The sequence below is a fragment of the Lonchura striata genome, chromosome 30 (assembly GCF_046129695.1).
Source record: "Lonchura striata isolate bLonStr1 chromosome 30, bLonStr1.mat, whole genome shotgun sequence".
Classification (NCBI taxonomy): Eukaryota; Metazoa; Chordata; class Aves; order Passeriformes; family Estrildidae; genus Lonchura; species Lonchura striata.
The window spans coordinates 47294-70083 of NC_134632.1; the positions used below are offsets into that span (position 1 = coordinate 47294).

Below are 22790 nucleotides of genomic sequence, written 5' to 3' on the forward strand. Positions count from 1 at the left end.
CCCGGCCCCGCCCGGCCCCGGGGCCCCAGCCCGGGCCCGCCTCCGGCCGCTCCCGGGGTCCCGACCCTTCCCCTTCCCACGGGAGCAAACCGCAAACCGGGAAAAGCGAAACTGGGAGCGGGAGCCCCGCGCTGCGGGGGCTCCGGCGCTGCGCCCATCCCGCGGCTCTGTCCAGCCATCCCAGTCCATCCCAGTCCATCCCAGTCCATCCCAGTCCATCCCAGTCCCTCCCAGTCCGTCCCAGTCCATCCCAGACTGTTCCAGTCCATCCCAGTTCCTCCCAGTCCATCCCAGTCCATCCCAGTCCATCCCACTCTGTTCCAGTTCCCTCCCAGTCCGTCCCAGTCCCTCCCAGTCCCTCCCAGTCCCTCCCAGTCCGTCCCAGTCTATCCCAGTCCGTCCCAGTCCATCCCAGCACACAGAGCCCGGCACCGCCTCATTACCCCAGCCCAACCAGCACTCTCCTCTTTCCCTTTTCCCTCTCCCTTTTCTCCCTTTCCTCTCTCCCTTTTCCCTCTCCCTTTTTCCCTCTCCTCTTTCACTCTCCATTTTCCCTCTCCCTTTCCTCTCCCTTTTCCCTCTCCCTTTTCTCCCTTTCCTCTCCCTTTTCCCTCTCCCTTTTCTCCCTTTTCCCTCTCCCTTTTCTCCCTTTCCCCTCTCTCTTTTCTCCCTTTTCCCTCTCCCTTTTCTCCCTTTCCCCTCTCCCTTTTCTCCCTTTCCTCTCTCCCTTTTCCCTCTCCCTTTTCTCCCTTTCCCCTCTCTCTTTTCTCCCTTTCCCCTCTCCTCTCCCACTCCATTTTTCCGTGGGTGCCTCCCGGGCTGTAATTAAGAGCCTCCTCTCCCGTCTGCGGAAGCCGAGGAAAGCCCCTTTCGTCCTCTCTCTCCTTTATAATTTCATTTTTCCCCCCTCCCCGCTCCTCCCCGCAGCGCATAAAGGGATGACAGCGCTCCGAGCCAGGGTCTTTTGCATTTCTGAGTTGGTTCTGTTAATTGGAAGGAGGGTTAAGAATCTGCAAGGTCGTTTCAATCTCCATCTGACCTTCAGAGTAATCCTCTATGCCAACACCAGAGCTTGTCATTAAAATGAGGCCCCTCTTCCATATCCCGGCATCCCTTTATTCTCTCCTTGTGCACATTAATTGCTCATAAGTTGATTTGATCTCCCTATTCTGCAAGAAGTAAATTGCCCTCTTATTTCGCCATTTTCATCCTGTTTTCTTAATTAGGCCCTTAAAAATCTCTAGGGCCTCAGCCGGGCCGCGGGCCTCATCCTGGGAATAAATTTTGATCTCAGCCTGATAAAGAGTGAGCAAAGCCCGAGCTGGAACAATGTCATTGGCTCCGCTCCCTCCCCACACGAATTCTCCTGACATGAAAAGGCTATCAGTTTTTCTCTGTGCTAATATAGGAAATAATTCACACTCCAGGCGTTGTTCTCTATTTAGTGTTCACACTCCCCTGATAAATCAAATCAGGGATTTTTTTTTAAATATTTTTTTTTTCTCTCTCTAAAGTGTCTGGAACCACTTGCTCCTTCTCCCCCGCCCTCACCACCTTCAGCCTCTTCTCACTTTTTTTTTTCCCCTCCTTCTCCTTTTAATAAAGTTTCCAAGATAAACCCCTGTGATTTTCCAGCCTGGGAAGTCTAATTTAAGGTGGATTTTCTTGCTTTTTTCCCCCTCCTGTGTGTGTTTAACACCAGCACCGAGGGAAGTGGGAACCTGGCACGTGGCTGAGGGGCTGCAGATTAAGTTTTGCCAGCCATGGGCTCAGCAGGACACTTTAAAAAGTAATTTTTTTTTTTTTCTCCTTGCACTGGGCAGGAGAATCCCCAAAACTTGCCTGACCCAAGGTCCCAACACCCAGAGGGTGCTGCTGATCCAAACCTCCAGGACAAAGAAGAAGCTGCCACGCTCCAGGATGTTGTAAATAAATATATTTTTAATGATTCTTCTTCCATTCCAGTTCATTCTTTTATACATTTATTTATAAAACAGTAGTAAAATTTTTTTAATCAGAGCACAGTGCATTAAAAAAAAAAAAAAGAAAAACAAACAAAACTCCCAAAAAGATTAAAAAAAAAAAAACCCAGTAATTATAATCCACAACTGTTTACTCACAGCCAGGGGAGACATCTCGTGCTGAGCAGTGGCCGGGCCTTGCCCGTGGGCACCACGAAGCCACAATAATCCGAATTTCCCGTGGGATTTCGTGCCCTGAGCGCCCACCCAGCCCCTCTGGAGGGCTCAGAGCCGTGGCTCTCCCACGCCCCCGGGTCCCCAGCAGGGCCAGGGGTGGCCCTGGTGGGGACAACTGTGTTTCCAGGCACTGATGGCAGCACACAAAGGGTGCCAAGGCCTCCTGTGAACCCCCCGGAGCCCCTTCAGCCCTGCCAGGAGATGCCCTGGACCCTTCCCCAGGTGAGCACCTGGAGCCCCTCTCCTGTCACCCCGTGTCCCCTGGGGTCCCGTCCCGCTCCAGCTCCTCCTCCTCTTCCTCCCCACCTTCTGCACTTCCCCGCACCCTCACGGCCCCAAATCGACCCCTCTGTGGGGCTGTCCCCACCTCCCACCCCAAATCTGCCACCTCGGGGCAGCTCTGTGCCCCCAGGACACCCGCTCCAGCATGGGGGGCTCAGTGACCCCCCAGCCCGGCGGGGACAATCACCACGGGGTGACATCTCCTCTGCAGCCTCCTCTCCCTCACTAAACCCACGGGGGATTTTCCATCCTGCCCTTCCCAGCTCCCTCCTGGGGAGTCGGGACCCCAAAGCAGCTCCCCAGCACGGAGCCCTGCAGCAAATTGGTGCCACTGGGAAGAGCAAAGCACCCCCGAAATTCCCAGCTCGGGCTTGGCAGCGGGCACAAACCATTCCTTGCAGCTTCATGCCCACGCGCGGGGCAGGACTTGGGAGAAAAATCCCCAAAAACGGGAGTGAAAAACCCTTTTATCCCGCCAGGGAAGAGCTGGGGGTGTCCCGGGGACATCTCGGGGTCACCTGGCAGCCTCGCCTGGAGGTTTTGGGGTGGTGGGTGCTGCCCCACAGGGTGGGGGTGGCAGCAGGGGGTTGGTGGAGCATGGACCCCCCTATTCCAATTCCAGACGTTGTGGAGACCTTCCACACCCACCTGCAGGCAACACCCCCTTAATGAACAGGCGCTAATTAACGCCTTGTCACCCTCCTGAGACCCCGGAGGCGGTGGGTGCTCCCAGCAAGGAGGAGCTGGATGGACTGGGAAGCACCCAGGGGCTGGGGAAGGCTTGGTGGGGATGAAGGATCCCAGAAAAGGCGAGGAGACACCAAGCTGGACACCAAGCAGGACACCAAGCTGGACACCAAACTGGACACCAAGCTGGACACCAAGCTGGACACCAAACTGGACACCAAGCTGGCAGCATCGTCCCGGGGGCTCTGGGGAAAGGGGGTGAGGCCAGGAGGGCTCTGCTGAAAGGCAAAGCAGCCCAGACGTCGCTGCCAGGCTGTGGGATCTGAGGGATCTGAGGGATCTGCAGCCAGGCTGTGGGTTCCACAGCCAGGTTGTGGGATCTGTGAGATCTGCAGCCAGGCTGTGGGATCTGTAGGATCTGTGGGATCTGTGGGATCTGAGGGATCTGCAGCCAGGCTGTGGGATCTGTGGGATCTGCAGCCAGGCTGTGGGATCTGTAGGATCTGTGGGATCTGTGGGATCCACAGCCAGGCTGTGGGATCTGCAGCCAGGCTGTGGGATCTGTGGGATCTGTAGGATCTGTGTGACCTGTGGAATCTGTGTGACCTGTGGGATCTGAGGGACCTGTGGGATCTGAGGGACCTGTGGGACCTGTAGGATCTGTGGGATCTGTGGGACCTGTGGGATCTGTGAAATCTGAGGGACCTGTGGGATCTGCAGCCAGGCTGTGGGATCTGTGGGATCTGTGGGACCTGTGGGATCTGTGGGATCTGAGGGACCTGTGGGATCTGTGGGATCTGAGGGACCTGTGGGACCTGTAAGATCTGTGTGACCTGTGTGACCTGTGGGATCTGTGGGATCTGAGGGACCTGTGGGATCTGCACTCAGGCCAGCGCCACGGCGAAGCCAGCAAGGTCCATTCCCCTCTCCTGGCCAAAAGAAGCTGCGAAGGGCACGGCAGCGCCCGACCCGAGCCCCGGTTGCATAGAGAAAGGAACTGCAGGGGAGATCCGGTGCGTGGGGGACGGGCTCCTCCTGCCAGGGGTGTCCTGGGGCTGGCCCGGCCGAGCTGCCCCGGCTGCTCCCCTCACAGCATGTCCGCGTCCTCCATGCTGAAGCTGCTGCGGCGGCTGCTGCCCTTGGAAGCCTCCGGGGACATGGCCGAGAACAAGGGGTCAGAGGCCAGGGGCAGCATCGTGTCCTGCAGCAGCATCAAGTCCAGCTCCTTCTTGGACAGGGACGGGAAGGAAGCGCTGTCTGGAAAACCCTGGGAGCCGTCCTCGAAGCTCAGGCTGTGGGTAAAGTCCAGCTGGTGGTAGGGAGACTGGGGCGGCGCGGGCGGCGCCGGCTGCGGCTGCGATTCGGGGTCCGGCGGCGGCAGCAGCGGCTCCAGGGTCCCCTCGTCCCCGCCGGCTTCTTGCTTCACCACCTGCTGAGCCAGCTCGGCCACGTTGACACCCGAGGGCGAGGAGGTGGGCAGCCCGTGCACGCGTGCCTGCATCTCCAGCTCCTGCCGAGGGGACACAGAGGGGATTTGGGGGGATATCACGCTCGGGGACACGTGTGGAGGTGGCACGGGCTGAGAAGCCCTCAGGGAAGGAGCCCCTGGAAGAGCCGTGGTGATCCGTGCCGAGCTCAGCGCGCTGCAGCGAGCCTCGCGCACCGGGGTTGTCGCAAGATGCTCCTGGTGACTTCCCAGCCCAAAAACCAGCAGGAGATGCCCCGGCCGTGCCCTCAGCGGGGCAGGAGTGAGGGGCTGGTGGGGCTGGGCTGGGGCAGAGGCAGGGGAGAGCCCGGGGAAGCTCACCTGGATGCGCAGCAGCAGCTGCTTGTTTGCCATCTCCAGGCGCCGCGAGTGATTCTCCAGGTCCCGGGACCTCTGCAGGTCCTTCTGCATCCTCTTGATGTAGTCCACGGACGCCTTCAGGATTGTCCCTTTGTTCCAGCGCACGTCCCTGTCACCCGGGATGGAAAAAGGGATGGAGCTGGGTGCCAGCAGTGTGGCCCCTCACCCCCGCTCCTCCCAAAGAGCCCGCAGTGCTCCCAGGGTACGTACAGGTCGTTGGCTTTGGGGATCAGCATTCCCAGCTCCTTGATGCGGTCGTTGATGTTGAACCTTCGCCGCCTCTCGACTGCGGGCGACAGGAGAGGGATGGAAGTGAGGAGGCAGCAGGAGCAGGGGAGGCTCCGTGTCCCTCCCGCGTGTCCCTCGTGTCCCTCACCCCTCCGTCGTGCCCCAGTGGAACTGGGGAGCCCGGGGTGGGGAAGCTCAGGAGCCAAGCTGCTCCGTCCCTGGCCCAGCAGGTCTGATCTCCACCGGGAGGACAGCAGGGTGTCTCTGTGCCCCGCCGTGCACAGCCAGGAAGGAGGAGATCAGGGGGGGCTTCCCTGAGGGCCAGCCGGGATGGGAAGGGGGAATGAGGAGGAAGAGCGATGGGGAAAGGCTGTGGGGTCAGGGGAGGGAAAGGAGGAGCTGAACTCACTCAGGTTGTGATTGTCTTTCTTCTGGCGCTCTTTGGCCAGGGCTCGGCTCTCGGCATCTGCAAGAGACCCACGGTGTCACCCAGAGGGGACAGGGCTGCACCTGGGCTGGCGCTGCAGCCCCGTACCCCCATGGGGACGGGACAGCCCCGTTCCTGTCCCTGCTCTGGGGCCGGGACATACCTGTGAGTTCTCTCTTCTGGGTGAGGTCGGCGGGGCAGGAGCTGCTGGTGACACCAACGAGCGACGCCGTCACCTGCGGGTCCCCGCTGTAGACATTGATGTGGCTGCTGGACATGGGCAGCTGGAAAGCAGAGGGACAGCTGGGTTAGCTCCACACAGGGCTGGGTTAGCTCCACACGGGGCTGGGTTAGCTCCACACAGGGCTGGGTTAGCTCCACACAGGGCTGGGTTAGCTCCACACGGGGCTGGGTTAGCTCCATGCAGGGCTGGGTTAGCTCCATGCAGGGCTGGGTTAGCTCCACACGGGGCTGGGTTAGCTCCACACGGGGCTGGGTTAGCTCCACTGGGGCTGGGTTAGCTCCATGCAGGGCTGGGTTAGCTCCACGCAGGGCTGGGTTAGCTCCACGCAGGACTGGGTTAGCTCCACGCAGGGCTGGGTTAGCTCCATGCAGGGCTGGGTTAGCTCCATGCAGGGCTGGGTTAGCTCCATGCAGGGCTGGGTTAGCTCCACGTGGAGCTGGGTTAGCTCCACACGGGGCTGGGTTAGCTCCACGCAGGGCTGGGTTAGCTCCACACAGGACTGAGCACCGGGCTCACGCCCAGCTGGGCTGGTGGAATTGTCTTCCCAGGTCCTTACAGCAGCTTTCAGCAGAGCAGAAAAGAAAACAGGGGCTTCAAAGGGCACAGCTGATCCCCTGCCATGGCCAACATCTACAGCAGGGCAGGAGAATCACATCTGGGAAGGGCTGGGCGGGATGAACCCCGCTGGGAGGCACGAGCTGCCACACGGATCTGACCTGGACACTGCTCCAAGCTCCTGGCAGGGAAAGCTCCCCTGGCTCTCCATCTCTCCATTCACCCGTGTTCCCTCCCCATGACTCTATCCCACCTCTCCAATTTTTTCAAAGCGTTCCCACCAGTCCTCAAGGAGGACAAAAAGCTGGAGAACTGATTCTTGTGGGTGTTGGTGTCTCCAGGGACCCAGATGGCTTGAGCTGCCACCAAGGCACCGCTGCAGGTATGTGGCACCAGGTCCCCTCTGTGCCACCTCTGTCACTGCAGGGACAGGTCTGTGCCACCCCCAGGTCCAGCCCCTTCCTGCCACCCTCCACTCACCGTGTTGGGCATGTGAACTTCGGGGTTCATGTAGCCCAAAACATCATCCAGGCGCATGATGTCATCGATGACCTCATCAAACTGAAAGGGAGAAAAGGAAAAAGCGCCCGTGGGCTCCTGTGCCCTTCCCAGCTGTTGGAACTCGAAACATCTCTCAGACATTTTTAGAGGTTCCAGGCCTTGGTCAGAAGCATTTGAGACCCTGGCAGGCAGCTGCAAACAGCTGTGATTTTGAGTTTGAGCCATGGAATGAGTTACCAACTTTGGAGGTGGAACAAGCAGTCACAAAGGGTTCGATAGGATAGTAAAAGTAGTTACAAAACAGAGGAGAAATTTTTTTAGTATTGTACAGGGGGGTTTTAGCACCTGTACAGGAGGGGTTTTTACTTTGTGCATGGGGGTCAGAAGTTCTAAGATGGAGGAAAGTGGGCTGATCCTGTTCTTCCTCCTTCTTCTTCCTCACCTCCATGTTCCTGGTGATGTTGGCACTCACAAATTGGTTTAGAGTAGAAAAACACTTGGTAATACAGGTAGTAGGTATTGGGGGAAAACCATAAACATGTAATATGTAATATATCATATAAAAGATAGCAGCAGCCCTGGGTGGAGGGAGAAAAAGACACAGACAGAGAGGATGTCAGGGTGTGTGTGTGCCTCTGCCTGAGCTCTGAGCAAACCACAGCAGCCCCAGAAGAAAATCTTTTCGATAACCCACAATAAACTGCCTTGAGACTGAACAGCAAGAGCCTGTGCAGTTTTTCTTTGGAATCACGGCTCGGAGGAGGAATTTCACCACCACATGGGGACCCCAGAGCAAGGCTGGGATTCTCACACCGCCCCGGTGCCAGGTGCTCACCTCACGCTCGGGGTTGGAGCCGATGTTGAGCATGGCCATGGGGCTGTTGGGAGCGCTGTTGCCCGCCGAGGAGGACAGGACGTGGCCGGGCCGGACGCCGCCGCCGCCGGGGGACGCGGCCGGGGGCGGCTTGGGAGAGTGGCTGGCGGGGCTGACGTGGGCAGCGAACTTGTTCCCGTAGGTTTCGGAGAGATACGCCTGCACCTTCTTGTCCCGGGACTTCTGCAGGTGGTAGCTGGTGGGGTTCTCCAGGTAGGACTGCACCTGCGGGGACAAAACCCGGTCAGGGACGCCCGTGGGTTGTCCCAGAGCCGCGTGGGGTGGGGTTGGGGGGACACCGGGGTACCTTGAGGACCTCTCCGGGCACGGGCGGTGGGGACTGGAAGTGGACGGGGGTGTTGATGGCGGGGCTGGAGGCCGCGGGCATGCGCTGCTGCTGCATGTAGCTCATCATCATCTGCTGCTGCGCCCGCTCCCGCTCCGCCTCCTGCTGCGCCTGCTGCTTCATCAGCTCCATCCGCAGCCCGATGCGCGACGCCATGGCGGCGCGCGGGGCGGGCGGCCGCCGGCACCAGGCTCGCCCTGCCGGGAGGACACGGCGCGTCAGCCACGGCCCCGCGCGGCGGGGAAACCGAGGCACCAGAGGGAAACTGAGGCACCGAGAGGGAAACTGAGGCATGGAAACTAAGGCACTGAGAGGGAAACTGATGCACCGACAGGGAAACTGAGACACCGAGAGGGAAACTGAGGCATGGAGAGGGAAAACAAGGCATGGAGAGGGAAAACGAGGCATGGAGAGGGAAAACGAGGCACCAGAGGGAAACTGAGGCACAAAGAGGGAAACTGAGGCACGGAAACTGAGGCACCGAGAGGGAAACTGAGGCACGGAAACTGAGGCACTGAGAGGGAAACTGATGCACCGACACGGAAACTGAGGCATGGAGAGGAAAACTGAGGCACTGAGAGGGAAATTGATGCACCGACAGGGAAACTGAGGCATGGAGAGGGACACTGAGGCACACAGAGGGAAACTGAGGCACTGAGAGGGAAACTGAGGCACGGAAAGGAAAACTGAGGCACGGAGAGGGAAACTGAGGCACCGAGAGGGACACTGAGGCACACAGAGGGAAACTGAGGCACTGAGAGGGAAACTGAGGCACGGAAAGGAAAACTGAGGCACGGAGAGGGAAACTGAGGCATGGAGAGGGAAACTGAGGCACTGAGAGGGAAACTGATGCACCGACAGGGAAACTGAGGCACTGAGAGGGAAACTGAGGCACTGAGAGGGAAACTGAGGCACACAGAGGGAAACTGAGGCACTGAGAGGGAAACTGAGGCACGGAAAGGAAAACTGAGGCACGGACAGGGAAACTGAGGCATGGAGAGGGAAACTGAGGCTCTGAGAGGGAAACTGAGGCCCGGAGAGGGAAACTGAGGCACTGAGAGGGAAACTGAGGCACGGAGAGACATCCCAGAGCGCTCACACCAGCTCGTGACTAAGAAGGATCACCCCAGGGCTGGCTGCATGGCTCTGCTCCTGTCACGCAGCAGGAGGACCTGGTCCCCACCACCCAACCTGGCTGTGAGACCCCCCCAACCCCCTGCCAGCTGTGTCCTTACAGAAAACCGGGATGAGAATTCAAAAGCACCCCCAGGAAGCTCTAGAGAAGGGAAACTCTCGGATGAGGATGAGGATGGGGATGAGGATGGGGATGAGGATGAGGATGAGGATGAGGATGAGGATGGGGACGGGGATGAGGACGATGAGGATGGGGATGAGGAAGGGTGGCCAGAGCTGGGATTGACAAGGAGAGGAGGGAGATTAGGATCTGGCAGGACGGGAACCCCCATGGAGCACCGCGCACTCACCCCGGAGCCACTTCCCAAACTCGGCAGAGCCCAGAACGAGCCCGGGAGCGAAAGGGAAAGAGAAAGCGAGGGCAGGGCAGGAAGAAAAGGCCCGGCGGGTGCCAGGAGCCGGGGGCAGCTGGAAGCAAAGCCCGGCCCGGGCGCGGGGCGAACAAGGCGGGCTCTGTGCGGGAGCCGCACGCCAGCGCGGGCACGGGGGCACCGCGCCCGGCACAGAGCGGCCCTTGTTCCCCGGGACAAAGGGGACGGCGGAGGGTGGGGGATGCCGGGGCTCGGGGAGCCGCCCCAGCCCCCGGGGATCTCCACGGAGCCGATTTCCCACGCGGGGATGGGATGTGGGAGGTGCTGCGGGGCTCCGGAGCGCAGCAGCAACAGCATCCTGTGCATCCTCACAGCATCACCCCGTGCATCCTCACAGCATCACCCCGTGCATCCTCACAGCAACAGCATCCTGTGCATCCTCACAGCATCACCCCGTGCATCCTCACAGCATCACCCCGTGCATCCTCACAGCATCACCCCGTGCATCCTCGCAGCATCACCCCGTGCATCCTCACAGCATCACCCCGTGCATCCTCACAGCAACAGCATCCTGTGCATCCTCACAGCATCACCCCGTGCATCCTCACAGCATCACCCCGTGCATCCTCACAGCATCACCCCGTGCATCCTCACAGCATCACCCCGTGCATCCTCACAGTAGCAGCACCATGTGCATCCTCGCAGCAGCATCACCCCGTGCATCCTCGCAGCATCACCCCGTGCATCCTCACAGCATCACCCCGTGCATCCTCACAGCAGCAGCATCCTGTGTATCCCTGCAGCAGCATCCTGTGCACCCTTGCAGCATCACCCCGTGCATCCTCACAGCATCACCCCGTGCATTCTCACAGCATCATCCCGTGCATCCTCACAGCAGCAGCATCATGTGCATCCTTGCAGCAGCATCACCCTATGCACCCTTGCAGCATCACCCCGTGCATCCTCACAGCATCACCCCATGCACCCTCACAGCATCATCCCGTGCACCCTTGCAGCATCACCCCATGGACCCTTGCAGCATCACCCCCTGCACCCTTGCAGCATCACCCCATGCATCCTCACAGCAGCATCACCCCGTGCATGCCCGCAGCATCACCCCATGCATCCTCACAGCATCACCCGCGCATCCCCGCACCGGAGGCAAAGGAGAAGCTGCGAGGGGAAGGGGCAGGGAGGGGAACAGAGAAATCCGGAGGGTTTTGCTGCTCAATGCGAGCTCAGGGACGGAGGCGCCTAGGCAGCCACCCGGAGCCGGTGCCGCGCCTTCCCCGGAGGGGAAACGAAATCAAGGCAGCGGCAAAGGCTGACAGCGCTCCAGAGCAGCTACTGAGCATCCAGGGGAAGGGAATTAATGAGCCACGGTGGGTGGCCCCAGGGGGATGGGAGCCCGGAGCCGGGGATGCGCCAACAGCCCTGGAGGGATGAGAAATGGAACCCCGGAGAAGACCCCAGCGAGAGCCCCCGGAGGATGCAACAAGGCTGAATTACGGGGGAAACCCAGGCTGATGCCCACGGGGGATGCACAACCCCAAACCAAGGCTGAATTACGGGGGAAACCCAGGCTGATGCCCACGGGGGATGCACAACCCCAAACCAAGGCTGAATGAAGGAGGGAACCCACGGCTGATGCCCACGGGGGATGCACAACCCCAAACATGAAGGGAAGGGCGAGGGAGAAGGGCTGGCACCCGTGGGTGTCACAGGAAGGGTGCCAAGGCACAGCCACCCACAACACAGCACCCACTGAGCCCTGCTGGCCCCCCTGCCACCACCCAGCCCGGCTGCAGGAGCCCCCCAAAAAATGTGGGTGGGAGAGGCAAAAGCTCCCGAGAAGAGCTGCAGAAGTGAGGATGAGGGTGAGGAAGGGTGGGGAAATCAGGTCAGGTTTAAAATAACCCCTTTGGTTCTGCTCGGCTTCCCCCCCAGCCCCCAAAATGCTGAGCAGCTTCTGCTTTCGCTCTGAGTCAGCCCCGGCAGGAGGGCGGCAGAGGGACAGGACGGGGACATGGGCCCACGTCCCACCCTGGGGACACATCCCAGCCTCCCCTGATCCATGGGGAATGGCAGCTCTGGCCTGTAATTCCTGGGAGGGCACCCCGTGGTTCTCCCACTGAACCAGAGCGATCCCAGCACCAGTGGGAGCTCCAGACTGGTTCTTACTGGGAGAGCCCAGGCTAGCCTTGTCCATGGAGGCTGCAACACCCACAAAAAAATCAATTCTCCAGCTTTTTCCCCCCTTTGAGGACAGCTGGGAACCCTTTGAAGAAGCTGGAGGGGCAGGAGAGGGAGGGAACAAGGGTGGGGAGATAGAAAAATCAGGAGAGGTTTCCCAGGCTCATCCTGGTGGGACGCCTGGAGTGGGAGACAGAGCAGTTGGGAAGGGGACGGAGGGGTGGAAAATCAGGGAAAATCCGGATGATCCCAGCTCCTCTCCAGAGCTGACTCCGCTTTTCCAGCCCGGAGGAGCACAGGAGAAGTTCTCCAGCAGCACCCCCAGCGCCAGGGCAGGGCTGGAGCCAGGGAATGCATCTCCCAAAAAATGTCTGCGCTGCTGCTCAGCACCCGCTTATTTCTGGCCTTTCCTCAGTTTCCCTCCGGGCTGTTGTACCAGCAAGAACCCAAGGCCCAGATGGTGGCACTGGCGGTGGCCCTGATGGTGGCACTGGTGGTGGCCCTGATGGTGGCACTGGTGGTGGCTCCAGCTGGAGGGTCCCCAGAGCTGCTGCAGCCCCCCCAGCACTGCACAGAGCCCCGAGCTGTCCCCCAGCCCTGCGGGGCTGTGACAGCCACTGGTGGTGTGGGGACATCTGCAAGGACATCTATGGGGACATCTGCGGGGACATCTATGGGGACACCTGCAGGGACACCTGAGGGGACACCTTTGGGGACATCTATGGGGACACCTCAGGGGACACCTGCAGGGACACCTGAGGGGACACCTGAGGGGATACCTGAGGGGACACCCCCCCTCGATGCCCGGGGGCCAGGCTGGTGACAGAGCCACTGCCCGGGTGCCACTGAAGGGACACCCCACCCGCAGGAGCCACAGCCGTGTCCCCAGGCCCAGGTGTGTCCCCAGGCCCAGGTGTGTCCCCAGGCTCAGGTTTGGCCGAGAAACCCAAACTGCCCCGGGGCAAATTCCAGATTCAGCCCGGGGATCGCCTTACCCTGCCAGGGGAGGTGGCACCGGGCACCCCTGCGAGTGCCACACGCCTCCTGCCACCCCTGAGTGCCACACGCCTCCTGCCACCCGAGTGCCACCCCTGAGTGCCACACGCCTCCTGCCACCCCTGTGAGACCCCCAGTCACTGTAGCCACCTCCGCCCCTCCTGTGTTTCATTCCCCGCTCCACCGGGGCCGTTCAGGAGTGGAAAATCCCATCAGCAGCTCCAGGCAGGAGTGGGGACCCTGGGGACAGGGCAGGGACCTTGTGCCCACCCAGAGCCCCTCTGGGCTGGCACCGAGGGGCAGCGAGAAGGAAAAGGAGAAGAAAGAAGTGAAACCAGCTCTGCTGCTCGCCCGGCCCGGCCTCCCCTTCCTCCTCCTCCTCCTCCTCCTCCCTCCCTTCCTTCCGTGGGTTTCGTTCCCAAACCGGGCTGGGGAGGGACAGGGGGTGGCACGGAGGGACACCAGGGACCCCAGCCCAGGGTTTGCTCTGATGTCACCGAGCTGTCACCTCATCACACACCACAGAGCCAGCCCAGGCGTGTCCCAGCCTGGGGACGGGCTCTGCTGCCACCCTGCTGTGTGGGGACAGGGGACAGCGGGGCTGGGGTGCAGAGCAGGGGGGCTGGGGGACACTGCAGGGGCCAGCAGGTCACAGAGGGGTTTGGGGACCCTGCAGGTGCCAGAGGGGTTTGGGGACCCTGCAGGTTTCAGGTCACAGAGGGGTTTGGGGACCCTGCAGATGCCACCAGGTCACACAGGGTTTGGGGACACTGCAAGTGGCCAGGAGGTCACAGAGGGGTTTGGGGACCCTGCAGGTGCCAGAGGGGTTTGGGGACCCTGCAGGTTTCAGGTCACAGAGGGTTTGGGGACACTGCAGGTACCACCAGGTCACACAGGGTTTGGGGACACTGCAAGTGGCCAGGAGGTCACAGAGGGGTTTGGGGACCCTGCAGATGCCACCAGGTCACACAGGGTTTGGGGACACTGCAGGTTTCAGGTCACAGAGGGTTTGGGGACACTGCAGGTACCACCAGGTCACACAGGGTTTGGGGACACTGCAAGTGCCACCAGGTCACACAGGGTTTGGGGACACTGCAGGTTTCAGGTCACAGAGGGTTTGGGGACACTGCAGGTACCACCAGGTCACACAGGGTTTGGGGACACTGCAAGTGCCACCAGGTCACACAGGGTTTGGGGACCCTGCAGGTGCCAGGGGGTCACAGAGAGGTTTGGGGACCCTGCAGGTGCCACCAGGTCACAGAGGGGTTTGGGGACCCTGGAGGTGCCAGGGCCACCAGGTCACAGCTCCCCCTCTCTCGGGGCCAGCCTCATGTTCCTCATTTTCAGCAGCCACGTGGGGTGCAGGGCGGGGGGAAGTTGCAAAAAAAAAAAAACTCCTTCAAACCTGCTTGGTTTTGGGTTTTTTTGGTTTTTTTTTTTTTTTTTTTTTTTTTGTCACTGCAGCACAGGAGCAACAGGGCTGAGAAAAAGGAAAACACTGAAGCAGCCACTGCCAGCGGGGCCAGGGGACAGGGCTGGCTGTGCTCCCCTGGGGACACCCCTGTGAATGCAGGGGGGCAAAAGCTGTCCCTTGTCACTCCAGGGGATGTGGCAGGGACCCCTCACCCTCTGCACCGAATTACAGGTGGAAAAGAGGCTGGAAAAGGCAAAGCTGGGGGAGCTGACAGGAAAGATGGAGAGAGAAAAGGGACTGGAATGCCAGGACAAAGGGGAATGGCTCCCACTGCCAGAGGGCAGGGATGGATATTGGATAAGGAATATTGGGATATTGGGAAGGAATTGTGCCCTGGGAGGGTGGGGGGAGCAGGGATGGAATTCCCTGGATCCCTGGGAGCATCCAAGGCCAGGCTGGACGGGGTTTGGAACCACCTCAGTGTCCCTGCCCGTGGAATGAGCTGAGCTTTGAGGTCCCCCAGCGCTGTGATCACAGCTCAGCAGTGCCTGGGATCCCTGAAGAGCTCCCAGCTGGGTGGCAATGCCACAGGGACACCTGTGTGACAGTGCTGGGGACACCCCGAGGTGCTCTGCCCCACATCCCTGTGCTCCCTCCGGGGACAGGCAGAGCCAGGCCAGGCCCTGCCCGGCTGGGACCAGCCCCTGGGGCACCCACCCAGCCTGGCAAGGCCACCTCGGGGTGACCGATGGCCTGACAGGGCACCCTCGGTGCCAGGGCTTGGCTCAGCTCCTGGGGATGCCCACGGTGGGCAGCAGGACAGGGGTTTCCTGCAGGACCCCTCCCCACGGATGGGCAAACCTGGCAGTAGGGCCACCCATGGGCGCCCTGAGCCTACAGCGACACCGGCCAGAGGCTCCGGAGAGCCCACCCAGCCTCTGGGATGGAGCAGGGTGGGAAAACAGCAGGAAAAGCCCGTTTCCAACCCCAGAGAGCAGCAATGTGGGATGGGGAGAGCATCACCCACCCTGGAGCTGTGTGGGGACCCCTGGGAATCATCCCAGCTCCATCCAGAGGCTCCTTCCACCCTGGAGCTGTGTGGGGATCCTTGGGTGGTGAGCTCAGGGACCCCTGGGAACCATTCCAACCCCATCCAAAGGTTCCTTCCACCCTGGATCTGTGTGGGGCAGAGCTCTTGAGACCCCTGGGAACCATCCCAGCCCCACCCAAAGGTTCCTTCCACCCTGGAGCTGTGTGGGGCAGAACTCCTGGGACCCCTGGAAACCATCCCAGCCCCATCCAAAGGTTCCTTCCACCCTGGAGCTGTGTGGGGCAGAACTCCTGTGACCCCTGGGACCCACCCCAGCCCCACTCAGAAGCTCCTTCCCCACACTCCCAGCCCTCCCTTGCCCACACTGCCAGCCCTTCCCCACACTGCCAGCCCTTCCCCACACTCCCAGCCCTCCCTTGCCCACACTGCCAGCCCTGCGAGGCACAAGGAGCAGGCAGAGGAGGGGCTTGGCAGAGCCAGGCCGGGGTCAGTTGACAGGCACTGAGTCACCAGGACTGTTTTTAGCCCCGGCATGTCAGCAACGTGCAGGGGGACGTTGTTAACAGGCGCTGGGTCAGAGGCCAAATGTTTTCCCAAATGTTTTCCCTGCCCGGCGTTAAACACCGAGGGATCCCACACGGGGAAAAAACATGAACAGGGCTGGCCCCAAACAGCCAGGTAAGCCTGGCCCACCCAGCAGGGGTCAGGGAATGGGTGGAGGGAGCAGCATCAGGCTCTGCTTGGTGTCCTTTGTGTCAGTGAATCACCAGGGTCCGTAAAAAACCTTTCCCTTGGTGGTGGCAAGGTGTGGGAAGGAGAGCACACTAGGCTTGGCAGCTATTAAGGGGTTAATAACACACACACAGCCTTGTTCTGGTGTCTCTCCATCCCAAAAAATCGTCTCTTTTACCCCCAAAAAACCCACACAGCTAAGGGATGGCTGCTGAGCATCACCCAGCAGGGTTGGAGAGGCAGGGGGACCCCCGGGACCCCCCAAACAGAGGGGCCAGACCCTCCAAAGCCGGGCAGAGCCCTGCTGGAAACATCCCTGTCCGACTGACCCGGCTGGGAATTCGCAGCCCCTGCCCCCTCCACGGCAGCAATTAAAAATAAAAGTGTGAACAGGCAGGAGGATGGGCTCCGGCACCAGCCCGGTGATTAATCGCGACACAGGAGGGGACCCGGTGACCTTGGGAGGGACACACGGGCTCCAGGTCCTGCTGCACATCCCGGCAAAGAAAAAGGAAAACCCTGGCCCGGGGTCACTCCGGGCGATTTGGGTGTTGGCCTTTTGAAATAAGCGCATAAATGAGCAATCGGGGGAACTGGCAGGACCTGGGATCCAGCCCAGACACCACACCCGCTCCAAAATCCTAGAAACCATCCCAGGAAAGGGGGAGAAATCATGCCAGAAAGTGGGGAGAAATTATCCCAGAAAGGGAGCAGAAATCATCCCAGAAAAGGGGCAGAAAACATTCCATAAAGTGGGAAGAAATTATCCCAGAAAGGGGGGAGAAATCATCCCAGAAATTGGAGAGAAACTACCCATAAAGTGGGGAGAAATCATCCCAGAAAGTGGGCAGAAATCATCCCAGAAAGGGGGGAGAAATCATCCCAGAAAGTGGGCAGAAATCATCCCAGAAAGGGGGCAGAAATCATCCCAGAAAGTGGGGAGAAATCATCCCAGAAAGGGGGCAGAAATCATCCAAGAAAGGGGGGAGAAATTATCCCAGAAAAGGGACAGAAATCATCCCAGAAAGTGGAGAGAAACCACCCATGAAGTGGGGAGATATCATCCAAGAAAAGGGGCAGAAATCATCCCATAAAACAGGGAGAAAACACCCATAAACTGGCACCAGAACCAGCCCAGGAGCTCCGGGCACCCCAAGCCCAGGGTGCCACCTGCCCCCAGCACAAGGTGACAGCGGCCACCCCCTGCCACCCTCCCCGTGCCAGAGGCACTCCCAGCGCCGCCTCCATCCCTCCCTCGGGGCTCCATGCTGCTGCAAGGAGGTAATATTTATAAATATTTATAAATACTCCCTGTCCAGCTCGGCGGAGGCAGAGCTTGTGTAACCAGGGCCGACAGCTTCAGGATTAAACAAATTTGGGACAGCCCCTGCCTTGCCCCCCTGGCATCGCCTGCCGTGCCCGGCGCTGCTCACCCGCTCCGGAGGGGTTTGTGCTGTGCCCTCCTCGCTGCCAGGCTCGGCTTTCCTGCTCCCTGAAGGTCAAACTGCTCCCTCGGAGCCCCCGCTGCCAGCCCAGCCCCTGGCCTGGCACCTCTCCCGGGCACGTCGCTCTGCTCGGAGCCCTGCAGGAGCCCAGAGGGGTTTTTTTTGGGATTTCTCCTTCGCCTGCCCCGAATTTATCCAAAATGCTCAACTGGCACCCAGCTCCCTCCTCACCTGGCAGCGGGGAAATGCTGGACAGTGTGTGCCAGGGTGGATGCAGCCCCCTTTCCTCCCTCATTTCCTCCAGAATATTCCCAGCCCCAAAATCACCTGGCAGCGGGGAAATGCTGGACAGTGTGTGCCAGGGTGGATGCAGCCCCCTTTCTTCCCTCATTTCCTCCAGAATATTCCCAGCCCCAAAATCCCCAGGGCACATCCTTGGGCAGGAGCCAGCGCTGCTGCCCTCGCTTGTTCCTGGGGCTCCAGGAACCCCCCCTGGCCGGGAGTTTCAGGTTTTTCCGGAATTTGCACCCATTTATCCAAAGGAGGGGAGCCAGGCAGAGCTCAGGGTGTGGGGAGGTTGTCTGGAGCCAAAAGCGCTCCGAGGAAAGGTGACAAAACTCCGGGGGCAATTCCTAGAAGAGGCTTTAAAGATAAGGTGGCACAACCCGCAGGGACATTTGGGGAGACCTTGAACCCTTCCCAGGTGAGCCCGGCCAGGTGATCCCACCCAGCACCCGCTGCAAATCATCCCACGGTGCCCATCCCAGCGCTCCTGCAGCACCCCCCTCCCCAAAAAAACCCCCAGAACTGTCCCTGGGCCTCCGGAGATGGAGCATCCCCCACTCCCGGTTTCCTCAGCCTCCCAGGAAGGTGAGGAGCAGCACCCAGAGCTCATCCAGGACTCCCCATCCTGGGAATTCCTGGGAATTCCACCTCAGGGAACCCCGATGCACAGGCAGATCCGCAGGGAAAACCTGCTCCAAGCACAAGGCAAGTGCCAGGAGGAGGGACAGGAATTTGGAAGGGGTGAGGGAAGAGCCACCGGAGCTCGAGAGGAAGAAAAGATGGAATTCCTGGGAATTCCACATCAGGGAACCCACTCAGCTTGAAAAAGCTCATGGAGGTGGTGCCACCACGGGAAGGCCACCACAGGGCGGTGACAGCACAGCTGGGGTGGTCAAACACCCAGCGCTGGCTCCCTGGGATCCTCCTGGGATGCTCCTGGGATGCTCCTGGGATGCCCCTGGGATCCTCCCGGGATCCCTCACAGCAACCAGGGCTCTGGGAAGTTGTCACAGAGCTGCCACCAGCAGCCACAGGGAACATGTGGTGGCACTGCCAGCCCCACGCCCAGGACACTGCTGCTGGCCCCTGGCCACTTCCCCTTTGTCCGGGATATGGGATAACCCCAAAACTTACAAAACAGCTCCCCTGAGGCGAGCCCAGCTCGAGGTGCCCTCTAAAGCCACCCCAAAATCTCCAGATGGGAGTTTCTGTCCCCACAGAGGGGACGGGCATGTGGCAGTTCCATCCCTGCCATCTACATCCCGAGGAAGAAGGGAGAAACATCAATCCAGGGGTGGGATCCCATCACATCAGACCCCGGCACTCCAGGACACGAGGATGTGTTTTTCCTCACCACTGTGGATTTTTTGGGGGGAACACGAGGATGTTTTTCCCCTCAGCACTGTGGGTTTTTTAGGGGGGACACGAGGATGTTTTTCCCTCAGCACTGTGGATTTTTTGGGGGGACACCCTCAGCACTCCAGGACACGAGGATGTTTTTCCCCACCACTGTGCATTTTTTGTGGGGGACACGAGGACGCTTTTCCCCTCACCACTGTGGGTTTTTCGGGGGGGACACAAGGATGTTTTTCCCCTCACCACTGTGGATTTTTCGGGGGGCACATAAGGACCTTTTTCCCCTCACCACTGTGGATTTTTTGTGGGGCACACGAGGACCTTTTTCCCCTCAGCACTGTGCATTTTTTGTGGGGTACACGAGGATGTTTTTCCCCTCACCACTGTGGGTTTTTCGGGGGGGACACCCCCAGCGTGGCCTCCCCAGCCCCATTTCCCAGTTTGTTTTCAGGCCACCCCACCCTCAGCCCTGGGCATGTCCCACCACATCATCCCAAGGGGCTCTTCCCATTTCCCGCAGCACTTCCAGGCAAACAGGGAAGCCAGGGCAGGGCAGGGGGGGGACCAGGAACACGCTGGGCGCCCACGAAGCGCGGAAAAAGCAATAAAATCCCTGGCTGGGATAAGCAATAAAATCACGGCTCCATCCCAAACACCCGGATGCTGGATGGCCCCGCTGCAGCCAGCTCCACCCCGGCACAGCTCGCAGTTTCCTACTGATAAGGTCGGGCAGGCAGGGGCCGGCATCCCTCGGAAAACAACACAAAAACCACAAAAAAACCCACAAAAACCACGCGGGGCCGGCATCCCTCGGGAAGCCAAGCCAACATCCCTCGGGAAGCGAAGCCAGCATCCTTCGGGAAGCCAAGCCAGCATCCCTCGCAAAAGCACCTGCTGGTCTGACCCCCCCCCCCCAAATCCAATCTGGGTGTTCCCCCAAACCCAGGCACCCCAAATCCCAAATCCCCAGCGCTCCCCAGCTCGGTTTGGCACGCTGGATGCCTCCTGCAGCAGGTGAGCGAGCGCAGGCTGGGAGAAACCAGCTCCATGGGCAGCTCGGGCCGGAGCAGCCGTGCATGAAGCCAAGCAAACATGGCAGGGAAGTACAGAGGAAGGGGGGGGAAAAGAAAAAATAACCCCCCCAAACCCTCCCTTCGCTGCCTGCCGGACTCTGTTATATAAAAAACACCAACTCCCCCCCGTGCCCCAAGCGCTGGGATTCCTGGAAACGAGCCCTGCTTTCCCCGGACTCGCACCGGCTTATTTATTTATCTTACACCAGCACAATAACCACCAGATTTTCTTCGTGTTTCTTTTTTTTTTTTTTTTTTTTTTTTTTTTGTGTGTGTTTTTGTTTTTGTTCTTTTTTTTAAGGAAATTTCCCCCATCATCTGACTGCTCCCAAGCTCTGGAGGGCTGCGTAATCTTTTCCTGCCTCGCAATTAATTCGTGAATGTAATTAATCGGTGGCTGAAGGTTCGGGGCAGCCCCTCTATTCCCTCCCCAAATTTCCTGGGAGAGGCCGGGGGGACACGCTGCGTACCCTCTTGGTGACCCCCCAAAAAAGCCGTGTGACACGAGGGATCCCAATTTTCCCATCATTTCACACCCCAAAAGGGCTCTCCACTTTGCGTCCCCCAAACCGGGGGGTGCCAGGGACCCCCCGGGTGCCCCGAAGCATCCGTGCCTCAGTTTCCCCACGCGTGGCGCACCGTGTTCGGGGGGGTTCCCGATGGGAAAGGCGACTCGAGCTGTTCCCCCCGAGCTGCCGGGGGGCTCGCACCCCCCGGGACCACCGGATTTTGGGAGGAGGCGCCGGGACGAGCTGCTGGAGACCCCCAAAACCCCCTCGCCCCGCAGCGGCCGCGCTGGAGCCTCCGGGGGGCCGCTGCCGGGGGCGAGGGAGGCGCGGATTTGGGGGGGGAAACGATTATTTACACAAAATAAGGGCGAAAAAAAGCAACTACGAGTTCAAAGCGCCCCGGGATGGCGCAGGACAGGGGGGAGCACCCCAAAACCCCCCCAAAAGTGGGCTCCGAGCCGAGGGGGCTCCGCTGCGCGGCTGCCGAGCCCCCCCCGGCCCGGGGACCCCCGGGACCCCCGGCCCGCACTCACCGCAGGGGAACGGGGAGGACACGAAGGGGTTCGGCTCCGCTCGGCTCCGCTCGGGTCTCTTCGGCCTCGCTCGGCTGCTCTCGGCTCGGCTCGGTTCGGCCCCTCGGCTCTGCTCAGCTCAGTTCGGCCCCGCTCGGGTCGGTTCGGCCTCGCTCGGTTCGGCTCCTCGGCTCAGTTCGGCCCCGCTCGGCTCGGCTCGGCTCGGCACGGTCCGGCTGAACTCCTCGGCTCGGCTCAGCGCAGTCCGGCCCGGTGGGGCTCGGCTCGGCCCGGTTGGGCTCGGCACAGTCCGGTTGGGCTCCTCGGTTCGGCTCAGCGCAGTCCGGCCCGGTTGGGCTCGGCACGGTCCGACTGCACTCCTCGGCCGGGCTCGGCTCAGTTCGGCCCCACTCGGCTCGGCTCGGCCCGGTTGGGCTCGGCACAGTCCGGTGGGGCTCCTCGGCTCGGCTCAGCGCAGTCCGGCCCGGTTTGGCTCGGCTCGGCCCGGCTCGGCTCGGCACGGTCCGGCTGAACTCCTCGGCTGGGCTCGGCGCAGTCCGGCCCGGCGGGGCTCGGCTCGGCCCGGCGGGGCTCGGCTCGGCCCGGCTCGGCCCCGTGCCGAGGGAGGGCAGCAGCAGCGCCCGCCCGGCCCGGCGCGGCCCGGCCCGTTCCGCTGCCCTCGCCGCGCTCCGCCGGCCCCGGGCACGCCGGGAGCGGCAGCCGCGCCTGCCGGGACTTGTAGTCCCCGCCCGGCCCGGCCGGAGCTCGGCGCTTTCCTGCCCTGAAAACGGGAGCGCGTCCTCCCCAAAAACGTTGGGTTTTTTTTCCCTAAAGTGAGTGTTTCCACCCCAAAAACGTGGATGGGGTGGGAGGTGAAGGCAGCGCTGTGTTCGGGTTGTGCGGTCCCGTGAGCCAGGATGGTGCATCCCTTTTCCTCAGGAACACAGGGGGATCATGGAGCTCCTTGCACCGGGATCCTGCATCCCTTTGGACCAGGGTCCTGCATCCCTTTGGACTGGGACCACACGGGAATTGTGGAGCTCCTTGCACTGGGATCCTGCATCTCTTTGGACCAGGATCCTCCATCTCTTTGGACCAGGATCCTGCATCCCTTTGGACTGGGATCACATGGGGATCGCGGAGCTCCTTGCACTGGGATCCTGCATCCCTTTGGACCAGGATCCTGCATCCCTTTGGACTGGGACCACAGAGGGATTTTGGAGCTCTTTGCACTGGGATCCTGCATCCCTTTGGACCAGGATCCTGCATCCCTTTGGACTGGGATCACACAGGAATTGTGGAGCTCTTTGCACTGGGATCCTGCATCCCTTTGGACTGGGACCACAGAGGGATTTTGGAGCTCTTTGCACCAGGATCCTGCATCCCTGTGGACAGGGACCACATGGGGATCGTGGAGCTCCTTGCAGCAGGGTTCCACCACTCCTTGCACCACGACCCTACATCTGGTTGTGGCCGTGGCGGGGCAGCAATGGCCTCGAGGCATGGGGGGCTTTGTCCCCAACCCTCAGGC

At 60.6% G+C, this 22790-nt stretch overlaps 1 protein-coding gene across 4 annotated transcripts; it reads right to left on the reverse strand.

Annotated features, from left to right (window-relative positions):
* Window positions 1-1921: 1921 nt before the first annotated feature.
* Window positions 1922-21829, reverse strand: TFEB (transcription factor EB). 4 transcript variants are annotated; one of them, XM_077789041.1, is made up of 9 exons: window positions 21281-21829; window positions 8150-8385; window positions 7804-8067; window positions 6948-7028; window positions 5832-5952; window positions 5651-5707; window positions 5224-5299; window positions 4975-5122; window positions 1922-4677 (listed from the first exon to the last, which is right to left on the reverse strand). In XM_077789041.1, exons 2-9 carry the CDS (start codon window positions 8342-8344, stop codon window positions 4255-4257), a joined length of 1365 nt encoding a protein of 454 aa, XP_077645167.1. In that variant the 5' UTR covers window positions 8345-8385; window positions 21281-21829; the 3' UTR covers window positions 1922-4254. The 4 variants fall into 4 exon arrangements, with proteins under 4 accessions (XP_077645167.1, XP_077645165.1, XP_077645166.1 ...); XM_077789039.1 differs by having other exon boundaries at window positions 4975-5152; XM_077789040.1 differs by lacking the exon at window positions 21281-21829 and adding an exon at window positions 17513-17607 and having other exon boundaries at window positions 4975-5152.
* Between the last annotated feature and the right edge of the window lie 961 nt (window positions 21830-22790).

Excerpts from the sequence above, each read along its gene's own strand:
- TFEB (XM_077789039.1), bottom strand. The coding sequence starts at position 8,344 with ATGGCGTCGCGCATCGGGCTGCGGATGGAGCTGATGAAGCAGCAGGCG. Across the intron at positions 7,029-7,803 it reads GCTCCAACCCCGAGCGTGAG|TTTGATGAGGTCATCGATGA; the intron begins GTGAGCACCTGG and ends TCTCCCTTTCAG. Across the intron at positions 5,953-6,947 it reads AAGTTCACATGCCCAACACG|CTGCCCATGTCCAGCAGCCA; the intron begins GTGAGTGGAGGG and ends TCTGCTTTCCAG.